Source organism: Lemur catta, chromosome 2 (genome assembly GCF_020740605.2).
Source record: "Lemur catta isolate mLemCat1 chromosome 2, mLemCat1.pri, whole genome shotgun sequence".
NCBI classification, from domain to species: Eukaryota; Metazoa; Chordata; class Mammalia; order Primates; family Lemuridae; genus Lemur; species Lemur catta.
The window spans coordinates 15,653,832-15,664,983 of record NC_059129.1 but is presented as its reverse complement, the minus strand read 5'-3'; the positions used below and the strand labels follow the sequence as shown (position 1 = coordinate 15,664,983).

At 47.5% G+C, this 11,152-nt stretch overlaps 1 protein-coding gene across 1 annotated transcript in view; it reads right to left on the bottom strand.

The window, feature by feature from the left end:
• Window positions 1-4,887: 4,887 nt before the first annotated feature.
• The window catches only part of CACNG3 (calcium voltage-gated channel auxiliary subunit gamma 3), an 83,820-nt gene continuing 77,555 nt past the window's right edge, over window positions 4,888-11,152 (bottom strand). The window contains exons 3-4 of the mRNA XM_045542807.1: window positions 10,440-10,580; window positions 4,888-5,938 (exon numbers count right to left, since the gene is read on the bottom strand). Coding sequence (XP_045398763.1) covers window positions 5,427-5,938; window positions 10,440-10,580 — 653 coding nt within the window. The 3' untranslated portion in view covers window positions 4,888-5,426. The remainder of the gene's footprint in view (window positions 5,939-10,439; window positions 10,581-11,152) is intronic.

Genomic DNA, 11,152 nt, shown 5'->3' with positions numbered 1-11,152 from the left:
CGCCTGTAATCCTAGCACTCTGGGAGGCTGAGGTGGGAGGATCACTTGAGCTCAGGAGTTTGAGACCAGCATGAGCAAGAGCAAGGTCCTGTCTCTACTAAAAACAGAAAAATTAGCCAGGCATTGTGGCACGCGCCTGTGGTCCCAGCTACTCAGGGGACTGAGGCAGGAGGATTGCTTAAGCCCAGGGGTTTGAGATTACAGTGAGCTACGATGATGCCACTGCACTCTACTCAGGGTGACAGAGTGAGACTCTGTCTCAAAAAAAAAAAAAAAAAAAAAAAAAAAAATTCCCTGTAGAGATCATCTAATTGGGCCAACTGACCTTTTGGAGCCCTGGCACAAATCCTAGCCAGTGGCCACCCTGTGAATGGATTGGCTGGCCTTATATCAGGTGTGATCTTGTGATTTAATCAGCTGTGACTGAGGCAGAATCATGTCCAGAACACGGTCATATTTATCTACTAGGGTCCGTGGACAAAACAGGCAATGATACAAGCCCTTAAAGAACTATTTCCAGAAGTGAGATTTAGGAAATGAATATTTCACTGGGTGCCTAACTTACTAAACTTCTGAAAATACATATTAGACTGTGTCCAATATATCCCTGATTAAAAACTGGTAAGTGGCTTCTAAATGCACTTAGGGTCAAAATCCAAAATCCTTAATGTGCCTGTAATGCTGCATCCTCTGGACCCAGCTCTGTCTTCTGCCCTCATCTGATGCTACTCTTCTTAGCCTTTAGGTCTGATCCCAAATGTCACTTCCTCTACCCCCCAGCAAAATTAGAGATCCCTGTTTATGTTCCTCTGTACTTTTTGCATTATATTTTCCCTTCATGGCGTAGATCGCATCTTTAAATGATGTTGATTTGTGTGCTCACTTGTTTAATGTTTGTCTCCTCCAGTAGACCGAGAGTTCCATGAGGACAATAGTCATATTGGTCGGGATTATAGCTGCTTCTGGCTGTCTTAATCTGTTTTGTGTTGCCGTAAAGGAATACCTGAGGCTGGGTGATTATAAAGAAAAGAGGTTTATTTGGCTCACGATTCTGCTGGCTGGAAGACTGGGCATCTGGTGACAGCCTCAGGCTGCTTCCACTCGGGGCAGAAGGCAAAGGGGACCAATGTGTGCAGAGATCACATGGGGAGAGAGGAGGCAAGAGAGAGGGCAGGCGCCAGGCTCTGTTTAACAACTAGCTGTCCTAGAAACTAATAGAACTAATAGAACTCACTCACTCCCCCTACCCCACCAGGGAGGGCATGAATCTATTCATGAAGGATCTGCCCTGACAACCTAAACACCTCCCATTAGGCCCCACCTACGACATTGAGGATCAGATTTCAACATGAGATTTGGAGGGGACGAACACCCAATCGATAGCACTGGCACATAGTAAGTGCTTGATAATAGGTGTTGAATGATTGAATGCCAAGAAGTGAGGGTTTGTATGGCCTGAGCAGTCACTGAAGAGTTCATGGAAAACATGAGGGTTGGTCTTGGCCTTAAAGGACGAGTAGGATTTGAAGAGGATGAGAGAAAACATTTCAGACAGGGAGAACATTTATCAGCAAAGGCAGGGAATCGGGAATGCGAGTGGATATAGCCAGGGTACAGTGTGGATACTGACCTGATTAGAGCAGAGGTGTGTGCTGACAAGATCTGGAAAATGAGATTGTCTAGGGAGAAAAGGGCCCAAATAGAAAAAAATGTAAATCTGAGAATTACATTAAATAATAATAGCTAACATTTATATGCTGCTTATAATGTTTCAAGTTTTTTTCCAGGTGCTTCATGAATATAAGCTCATTTAATCCTCACAACAAACCTATGGAGTAAGTACTACTTTTGCGCCCATTTTACAGATGGGGAAGCTGAGGTACGGGGAGACTATCTTGTTGAAGGTCTGTGGTTGGTAAATGCAGAGCTGGGATTCTAAATCTGGACAGATACGGCTGCAGAGTTCATGTGCTTGACTGTTACGCCAAGCTGCCTCTCTCCTCTCGAAAGGTAGAGACATAACTTGACAAAAGATCAGTTTCAGGAGCTGCACATTAAAACCTAAGCATTCTGGTCTTGAGATTGGTGGAAGGACCCACTGGTCTAGAAATGAGTGAGCTGAAAAAAGGAAACTGCATTTGGGGAAGAAGGAGATGGAGAACTCGGTGATGGAGCGAGAGATTTGAGAAGCGTGACCAGGAGAGCTTAGCGAATGGCTGTGCGTAGGCTTTGGAGTCAGGCAGGCATGGGTTTGTGTACTTGCTTTGCTGTCTACTTGCAAGTTTCAACATCTAGCCCGTGGGCTTAACAACAATACTCACCACAAAATTAGGATTCAACAAGACAAAGTAAGTGAAGTTCATGGCACAGTGCTTGACACACAGGGTGGTGGCTGAGTGAATGGGAATGCTCTCCACAGGGATTTGGACAGCAAGGATTGGCCAGAATCCTGGCTGCTACCCGGAAGTGATAATATTAATATTTATTTGATATCAGCCAGCTGGGTCCCACTGAGCAGTCGTTGAGCAAAAGCACCCTGAGGCTCGCTGTGTCAAAGCTTTGCAGTGATGGTGCAGGGGGTCCTTCCAGGGCTCAAACGCCCATTTCTCTCCTCCAGCTCCCTGGTCTTTGCAGAGGGGCTTCATACTTAGCCTCCAGGGCAGGCGCCCAGCTAGTTAAGACCCTGGGACCTTTCTCTCCACCCCGGATCAACTCCCCAGATGCCCTGTTTTGACAAACTCCCAGTTCCCAGGGTGTCTGGATGCTGCCTCTTCCTGTTCACAGGGTTCATCACCTATTTGTTCCAGCTCTCAGATCTGTCCCTCTCCAAGCGTGACAGGAGCCACTTTTCCTCAAGAGTGGGAGGAGATGATGTGCTAGGATGCACAGCCACAGTGTCACAAAGCATCGAATGACACAGTGAGAAAGGTGTTCCCTTTGGGGTTCTCCTTGGGTCCTTCTGATAAAGCCAAGGGAAGCATCTTCTTTTGGTGCTAGAATATCTTTTAACACTTCTCTAACACTTCGGTTATATCCTTTTGTCAAAGAGCTGGCAGCTAGCCTTCTGCTTAGGACAAGCAGCAGCTAGAATGTAGAGTGATTGTTTTTATTGTATTTATTTTCTCAGTTATCTTTTGCTCATGGCAAGGAATTGCAGTTTTCCTTTTCCAGTAGTGATATAAATCTCCCGTTCACAATCTACTTATTGAAGGAAAAAGTTCAAAGAAGAACATTAGGTAAATAATTGTTTGTGTGGTATGTGGATATGAAAAACTTCCTAAGAGTGGTACTCAGATGACTGAGATTTGGAAAATGCTGGAACACCGGGGAAGCCCGATGTAGGAAGCAGAGGCTTGGATCTGAATGCAGGCTTTGCTCATTAGCACCCAAGCCGCTTACTCTCTTTGAGCCGCTGTTCCCTCACCTGCCAAAATGGAGATGACAATTCCTACTACACGTGGTTGTTTTGAGGATTAAATGATATAATCTGATGTATGTGAGTGTCATTTGCATGCAGTGACTCTTACGTGTTGAATGAAATGAATCGTTCCTAGTGCACGTTTGATAATAAAATTCACCGCGTGAGTGGGAACAAGTTACTAGTTTTCCAAGACTTCTGCACCATAGTAGGGATAAAATCTGGGTAAGTCATGTAACCTCTCTTTCCTCAGTTTCTTCATTGATAAGATGGGGAGATCAATAGTATCTCACTCGTGCGGTTACTGGGAGGCGGAAATGATTTCCCACGTGTGTGGCACTAGAACACAGCCTGGCATCCTGCGGCGTTAGGTAAGTGTGAGTTCTTAGAACCGTCATCCTGCCTCCTGGAACGCTGGAGTCCTAAGCAGGAAGGCTCCCTGGAAGTGTGAAGTCCTGGGTGTATGCCAGAAATGCTCAAGGAAGTCACTGTTGGCAGAAGTGACGTATTTCTCATGCTTTCTAAATCAAATATTCAAAATATTCAAATGTCCTTCCACTCTCTCTTCCCAGAGCCCTCAGAGCCTATGCAAAGTATACTCTCTCCCTCCCCCCATAAGAAACAATTTTCCTTTGCCTTTTATCTTCCTGCAGTGATGCTCGCTGTAGAATGGATTGTGGCCACACCCCCTCCTCCAACCAAAATTTCTATGTTGAAGCCCTAACCTCCAGTGGGATGGTATCTGGAGATGGGGCCTTTGGGGAGTAATTAGGGTTAGATGAGCTCATGAAGGTGGAGCCCTCGTAATGGGATTGTGGTTTTACAAAAGGAGGAAGAGAAAGAATTTGCCTGTTTTCATCATGGGAGGACACAGCAAGAAGGCTGCTGTCTGCAAGTCAGAAAGAGAGCCCTCCCCAGGAACTGAATCTGCTGACACCTTAATCCTGGACTCCCCAGCCTCCAGCACTATGAGAAATAAATGTCTGTTGTCTAACCCACCAGTCTATGATATTTTGTTATAGCATCACAGGCAGATTAATACAATGCTAACAGCCTAGAATCCATCCAAAAAATTTTAAAAATATACTATTTACAATGTGCTAATCCTTTTACATATGATATTTTATTTAAACCTCACAACTCTACGAAGCAGAGCATTATGATCGTGTTCCATTTTACGGAGGAGGAGACTGAGGCCTGCAGCTTGAGTGACTTGCCCTGCCAGAGTTAGATCTGGAACACCAGTGTTCACACGCCCACCCCCAAGTAGTCTCCAGGGATTCAAGGGGAGAAACACACTGACTCTGGCATTTGTGGGGAACACCTTACTGGCTTCAACAGGTGAAGAGGGATCGCTCCTAGTGGCTGGCGTGTAGGCTTTGAAGACAGAGGGGAGCCAGTTCAGTGGCAGGGGAGTGAGTTTGTGTAGGAAATACCCAGAAGCAACAAAACTCCCGCAGCTCAGTGGGTTACGACAAGGCAAAACCTTTAATAACATGAGTGCTTATTACATTAGCTGCTTCGGGGCTCTGACATCTTTGATTTCTGGTCATGTTTTTCTAACACAGAAAGGTGAATGGCTCCCTCAGGGCCGCCCGGGCGGTTGGTTTCCTGAGGATTTGTGTGGGTAGACAGTGGGGACAGCTATGAACGCGCCTGACGGGGATTCGGAAATCCCCCCTGGCCACCACCCGTGACTTTTAGTAAAGTCCTCTTCCAAGGAGGGAAGAATGTGAAGGTCCTTCCAGTAAAGAAGGAAGAAAGGAAAACATCTGGCACAGATACGGAGAGAGGAATGACATTAAAGATTGGCTTGAAAAGTGAGAGAGGGACGGAGGGCTGGGACTTGGAGGTGGACAGGCAAATGTGGGAGAGGGCTGAGTCCATTTGGTTTCATTCTTTGTAAAAAGTAATACCATCACGAGGACCATGCCATGCAACCTCAGAGACATCTCTGTACACTTCCCCCAAGGCTGTGCTGGGTGTGGGGCAGAGGCCAGAGGTCAGTTCAGACGGGCGTGGTGCGCCTGTTGGCCGGATTATTATGCAGCGATTCTTTGTACTCTTTGGGCGTGGAATTGTGGAACTGTAGAAACGCGTGGTCCCGGTCAGAGTTGAGGAGGGTCCCCATGGTGATCTTTGAGGGGTCCCGGGAGAGGGTGAACATCGAGATGTCGGTGGAAGGGATGGTGTGGAAGCCTTTGCTGATGGGGGACAGGTCTCGGGATCTGGGCTCTGTGGAACGAGAACTTGACCGCCTCCGGAATCTATACCTGTAGGGCGGGAGGCGGGCAAAAGTGGATTTCTTCAGGAACTCCGAGTGGGATTTGGCACGTAACTGCTGATGTTTTTCAATATAGATGTGCACGGCGACCACTCCTACAATTTCCGCGATGATGAAAGAGAAGGCTCCGAAATAAAAGGACCAGCCATAGGAGTAACTTTTTTTGGAATCACGCTGCCCAGGGTCTCCAGCGTTGGCTGATATATAAACGATGATGCCGATGATGTTGCTTAACCCTAAGAGAAGGGAAAAAAAAAAAACACATCTTTTATAAACCTCAGAGGTGACCCTCCCTTTGAGTCCTGAAATATTTACAGAAAATATGGAGGTAACAGGGAGGGAGGAGAATGGATTAGAGCTGGGAAATCCAACCGCTGAGCTCTTCTTGCATGGTCTGTCTCTTGGGAAATGCAAAATTCTGCTGTTCTGTCCCAGGCAGTGTGCACTCAGCTAAGGAATACACCCTCCTCCTACAGCAAGTGCGGTAGAACTCAGAATGCATTTATTTCCCCTTAGAAGCAATTTGTTCCATCAACACTTAATCTTTGGCACTAAGTCATGAGGAAGACAAACAAGATACACGTCCCTGCCCTTGAATTCCTTACCATTAGCAGGAGAGACTGACATATAAACGCAATTACAGCAACATGCACTAAGAGCTCTACCAGAGACATATCAAATGGTTCAGGAGCAAAGGGAGAGAGAAAGACTAAGCTCTGTGCAGTGAAGGTGAGTTGACATTTGAGCTGGATCCTGAAAATTGAATAGGGGTGAGCTAGGAGATGAAAGCTGTTGACAAGGGAGTGTGAGAGAAGGAAGTGAGAATGACTGACTGGGGTCTCAGTTTGCATGATTAGGAGGCTGGTGGCATTTTGAGCTAAAATAAGAGGCAGCAAAGAGACCAGGCTTAGAGAAAAGGGGAGACTTGGATACACTGAGTTGGAAGTGCTTATGGAGAGTCCAAATGGAGCTGTCCAATGCATATGGATCTAGAGCTACAATTTGGGGAATGAATAAACCCATGGGGAAGGGACACTAGCTTACCAAGTCTTTTTATCTGCACAGGATAAGACAATGCTTTAGCTCAGCTGTTGTTTGAATGTCAGGAATTGGGGAACACAAAGCTGTTATCTCCAATAAACAAGGCTTGCAGGCTTAGCTTCCCCAAGTGCCAACGGAATAGCATTGGAAATAGCTGCTCAGCCCACTGGAGAGGAATCGACTCCCTAGGGAGTGGTAAGAAGAAACAGTAGATTTGGAGGGCTATGTCCATGTCTGGCTACCTTTCTCACATTATTGCTCCAAAGGGGAAGAAATGTCTCTTTTTGTCCCTTTGCTTCAAGGGCCTCATCCAGGGCTTGGTGCCAGCAATGACTCATGGAGGCTGGTACACCAGCTGGCATCTGCTTGTCTCCAAATTTAGGCTACCTGTACAGGGTGGTGCTAAATGGGGGTTGTCCCTCATTCAAGTTCCCAACACCAGTTGATGAGCAACCATTTCCGGGAGCCTCCTGAGTCCTCTCTGCATTTGTGGAATGTTCCATACTCCTCCTGGGTATCCCCTCAATCTCCTTACAGTTGAGCAACCAAAGGATTAAAGCTCGGCGTAACAAGACCCATAGGACTTTGCTCCAGTGCTACCATTCTGATTGGCTGGTGCACATGCATTAGGGTTATTAATATTTTGAACACAACTTCTGATCATAATCCATCTAGAACTTGCCCCCAGAGGGAAGGGCCAGCATCTGCTTCCTCCCTGTCTCCTCTTGGCTCTACCCACACGAGCATTCAGCAGGTAGGCTGCAAGTTCTCATTACTGAGCTGTTTCTCAATATTGGGGGTTGACACATCGAGCTCTGTGTGTCAGGCTGCAAGAAACCACAGGATGAAAAACGGCTCCTCTTCCTGGAGTGTCAATTCGGCTTGAAGATTAGTAGGGAAGACACATTCTTTTATATTAAAATGAACATGGATATAATAAGAAGGAGAAAGCAGAATTCACATGAATTTTTAAGTTAAATGAGAGGCAGACTTCAGAGACATATTGGCTCAGTGAAGGTGGCTTCTAGCGATGCTCCCTGATTCCCCAGGGCCATGTTTTCTCTCTCCTCTGCTAGCTGGGAAATTTTGGTGGCAAAGTTTGGGAAGCCCCAAAAGGAGGTCTTGCTGGGTGGGGGCGGGGGAGGAAAGAAAGAAAGAGAAGTTTAAAGAGAGGCTCAGATGTCAGACTAGGTAAAAGGAGGCAAGAAGCCAAGTGAGCTGTCAATCATTTATAGGGCACTTACTACATGCCAGGCACTGTGCATAGCCTTTATATACATCATTGCAATTAATCATTGCAATAGACCTGCCTTTAAAAAAATTATCCCCCTTTTCCAGATGAGGAAGCTGAGACATGGAGAAGATCAAGTAACTTTTCATGTCGAACATAGCTAGGAAATGGTTGAAGTGAGATTTGAACCCAGAACTCTTAGCCATGGTGGATTTAGATTTCAGTAGCAAGGCTCGGGAAAAACACAACCTGAATAGTCATTTTGTTCCACCCATTAGACTGCAAGCTCCCTGAGGGCAGCAACTAGGGTTATCTTGTTCATTCCTATGGCCATAACTCAGCCCAGAGCCTGACCCACAGGGAGAGCACAGTGCATATTTGTTGAACGAGTGAACGATTTGAGTTAACAGTGAGAATTAAATGGTACAATGTATATAACAACAGCTGCTATGTATTTAGCACATACTTGATGCTAGGCACCTTTCTGGGCACTTTGGGCATACCAACTCATTAATCCTCTCAACAACCTCAAGAAGCGGGGCTCTTATTATCCTCATTTTTCAGATGGGGAAATTGAGGCACAGAGAGGTTGAGTGACTGGCCTAAGGCTACGCAGCAGGGAAGTAGTAGAGCCAAGCCTTGCACCATGCAGCCTGGCTTTAGAGCTCATGCTCTTGAGCACTGTGCACAGAACCTGGCACACAGTAGGTGCTCAATGATAGTTCTTGATTGCTTGCCTGAAATCACAAAACTTAGAGTAGCTGAGCAAAACAGAGACTTAGAGAGGGTTGAATTCTCCGCTCCTTTCATTTTAGAGGATCTTAGGGGTGCTCAGGGAGAATACTGGAGGGGCTGAGTATCACACCCCAAGCTTCCTGCTTCCTGTCAGGGCTTTCTCCATGAACCCATGTGCTTTCTAGTTCTTACGTGTCTAATCTACCTGCCATCCCACACAACACCTCTTGTAAGAAGAAAGTTGCTGGTGACACACTCTTGCCTAACAATCCCCTTGGGGGACAAAATAATGATCTTCTCTTGTTCTTAGGAAACTCTCACATCAGCACAACATTGGTCCTGATCCTCTGGTTCCAGCAGAGCCTATAAGGTTTGCACGGGGCCATCAGTGACATCACCATGCCTCAAAGCCACACAAGTCCCTGGGGTTGCCAGCTGTTAACATCTGTCCACACAGAGAGTGGTCAGAGGCCACCACCACCTTCGGGCTGACCACATTCCCCAGGGCAAGATGGCAGCTTTCTCCCTAGTCTCTGCTGGAGTCAGTTCTAGAGAGTCAGAGCTGGATGGTCCCACTTTCTCGTTTCACAGAAGGGAAAACAATGGGGCAGGAACCTAAGCAAGGTCTTGTAGGGCACCAGGATGCTGAGCTTTAGACTTGGGAACCATATTGTCGCTGCTTTTCCAATACTAGAAAATGATGTTGTGCTTTTTATGTTCAGTCTGCTTCCAACAACCCACCATGAAGTTGATACTGTTATTGTTTCTCATGTTATAGTCAAGGAAGCCAAGTTACAAGGAGTTGGTCACGTTTCCCAAGGCCCCCTTGGTGGAGCCGGGATTCAGATCCGGGAGGGCAAGCCTCCCCTTCTCACCTGCATTGTTCCCGTCTCAATAAATATTCTGCCATTACCGTGCAAAGTTGGAAGGTCATCACCAAAGAGTCAAGCCCCATCTTCCCCCATTTCTGCCTTGTTCTTTGCTTCTCTAAAGCATTTCATCCAGACGGCATTGCTCTACCTTTGACAGGGGTGGGGTGGAAAGTGACGGTAAAGAGATGAGAGGAGAAATGAAAACCCAGAGGAAATCGAGGAAGATGAGGACGCCAGAGGAGGGGTGGAGAAGGGAGGAGAGAGAAGGCAGAGAACAGGACCCTCTTCTGAAGATTGTCTCTGGTCTGCCTTGCCACCCTGGGCCGCCTTCTGGTTGGGTCTGCTATTGATCGCAAGGGCCTCCCTGAGAGCATCTTGGGCTATTGGTCTTTACCGTGTTCTCAGAGACACTTTGAGTGATACGAGGATGTGAGTGCTTGCAAAACTGTGAACAACAGTTAACTGGCAAATGCATATCGCACAGGGCCAGAGATAGTGTGTAAACATGTCCAAGTGAACGGAAAGGTGGAGCCCTTTAAAACACACTGACTCGGTCTCTCAATTCACACCTAGCACATGTGCAAACATACACACACACTCTCCTGTTAATCAGTCTCTCTCTCTCTCCTGACTCTGACGCCCTGTTCTCTCCCTGCCTTTGCTTCATGCCACCCTTAGCTGGAGTTTCAGCATCTTTGGCTCTGATGCAATTCTTTGCATTCTTATCCTTAGCGTGACAACTTGCACATTTTCTTGCTCTTTCCCTGGAGGGAGCCCCGAATAGCATTGCTTCTCCGCACAGCCCTGGCTTTGCTTTGGTGTCTGTGACAAGATCAGGGCTGGGGGCCAGACACTCACCTGCAGAGACAAAAAAGATGCCCGCGCTGAGAATGACATTGTGTCTGCTGCGGTGGAACTCGCTGGCTGCCACGCAGAGCCCGCCGAAGAACAGCAGCGTGACGCTGAGGATGGGAAAGACACTGGAAGCCCTCACAGCCCCTGCAGAGAGAAGGAAGACGCTTCTGCCTGCACCCAGCCAGCCCCCGGATCCACCACCGTGGGCAGGGGCTGCCCGAGGGAGGGAGAGTCAGCACAGAGGTACGTGGGCGTGAGACCCGTGCAGTCGCTCAGGGCCCTGTGTTTGGAAGGAGGCTCCGGGCTTGGGGTCAGTGCTCTGCAATCACAATCCTGAGAGTCTTAATGATTTTACCCTTGAATGTGTGTTTTGTGAATCTGAGGGGACGATGGTGCATGTGCTGGAGGCTTGGAACCTTGATGCATATGGGACTGCCCTCCCCACCTCCCCACCTGCCACCCACCACCAACACCTTCCCACCTCCAGACCTCCCTGGGACTCCCTCAGCCTCAGCCCAGTGACCACTGCCACCCTGTGCCCCTGGTGGGGGTCTAGGCGTGAACACAGGAAAATCAGGTTTGGGTACAAGCTCCCGGTCCCTGGGAAGATTTGCACTCACCTGGAGAGTGCCCCTACCCCCAAGGGAGTGTGATATTAAACAGCAAATTAAAAACACCAGGGCAGGTCACAAGAGGGATCACAAAAGAAAGGAAAA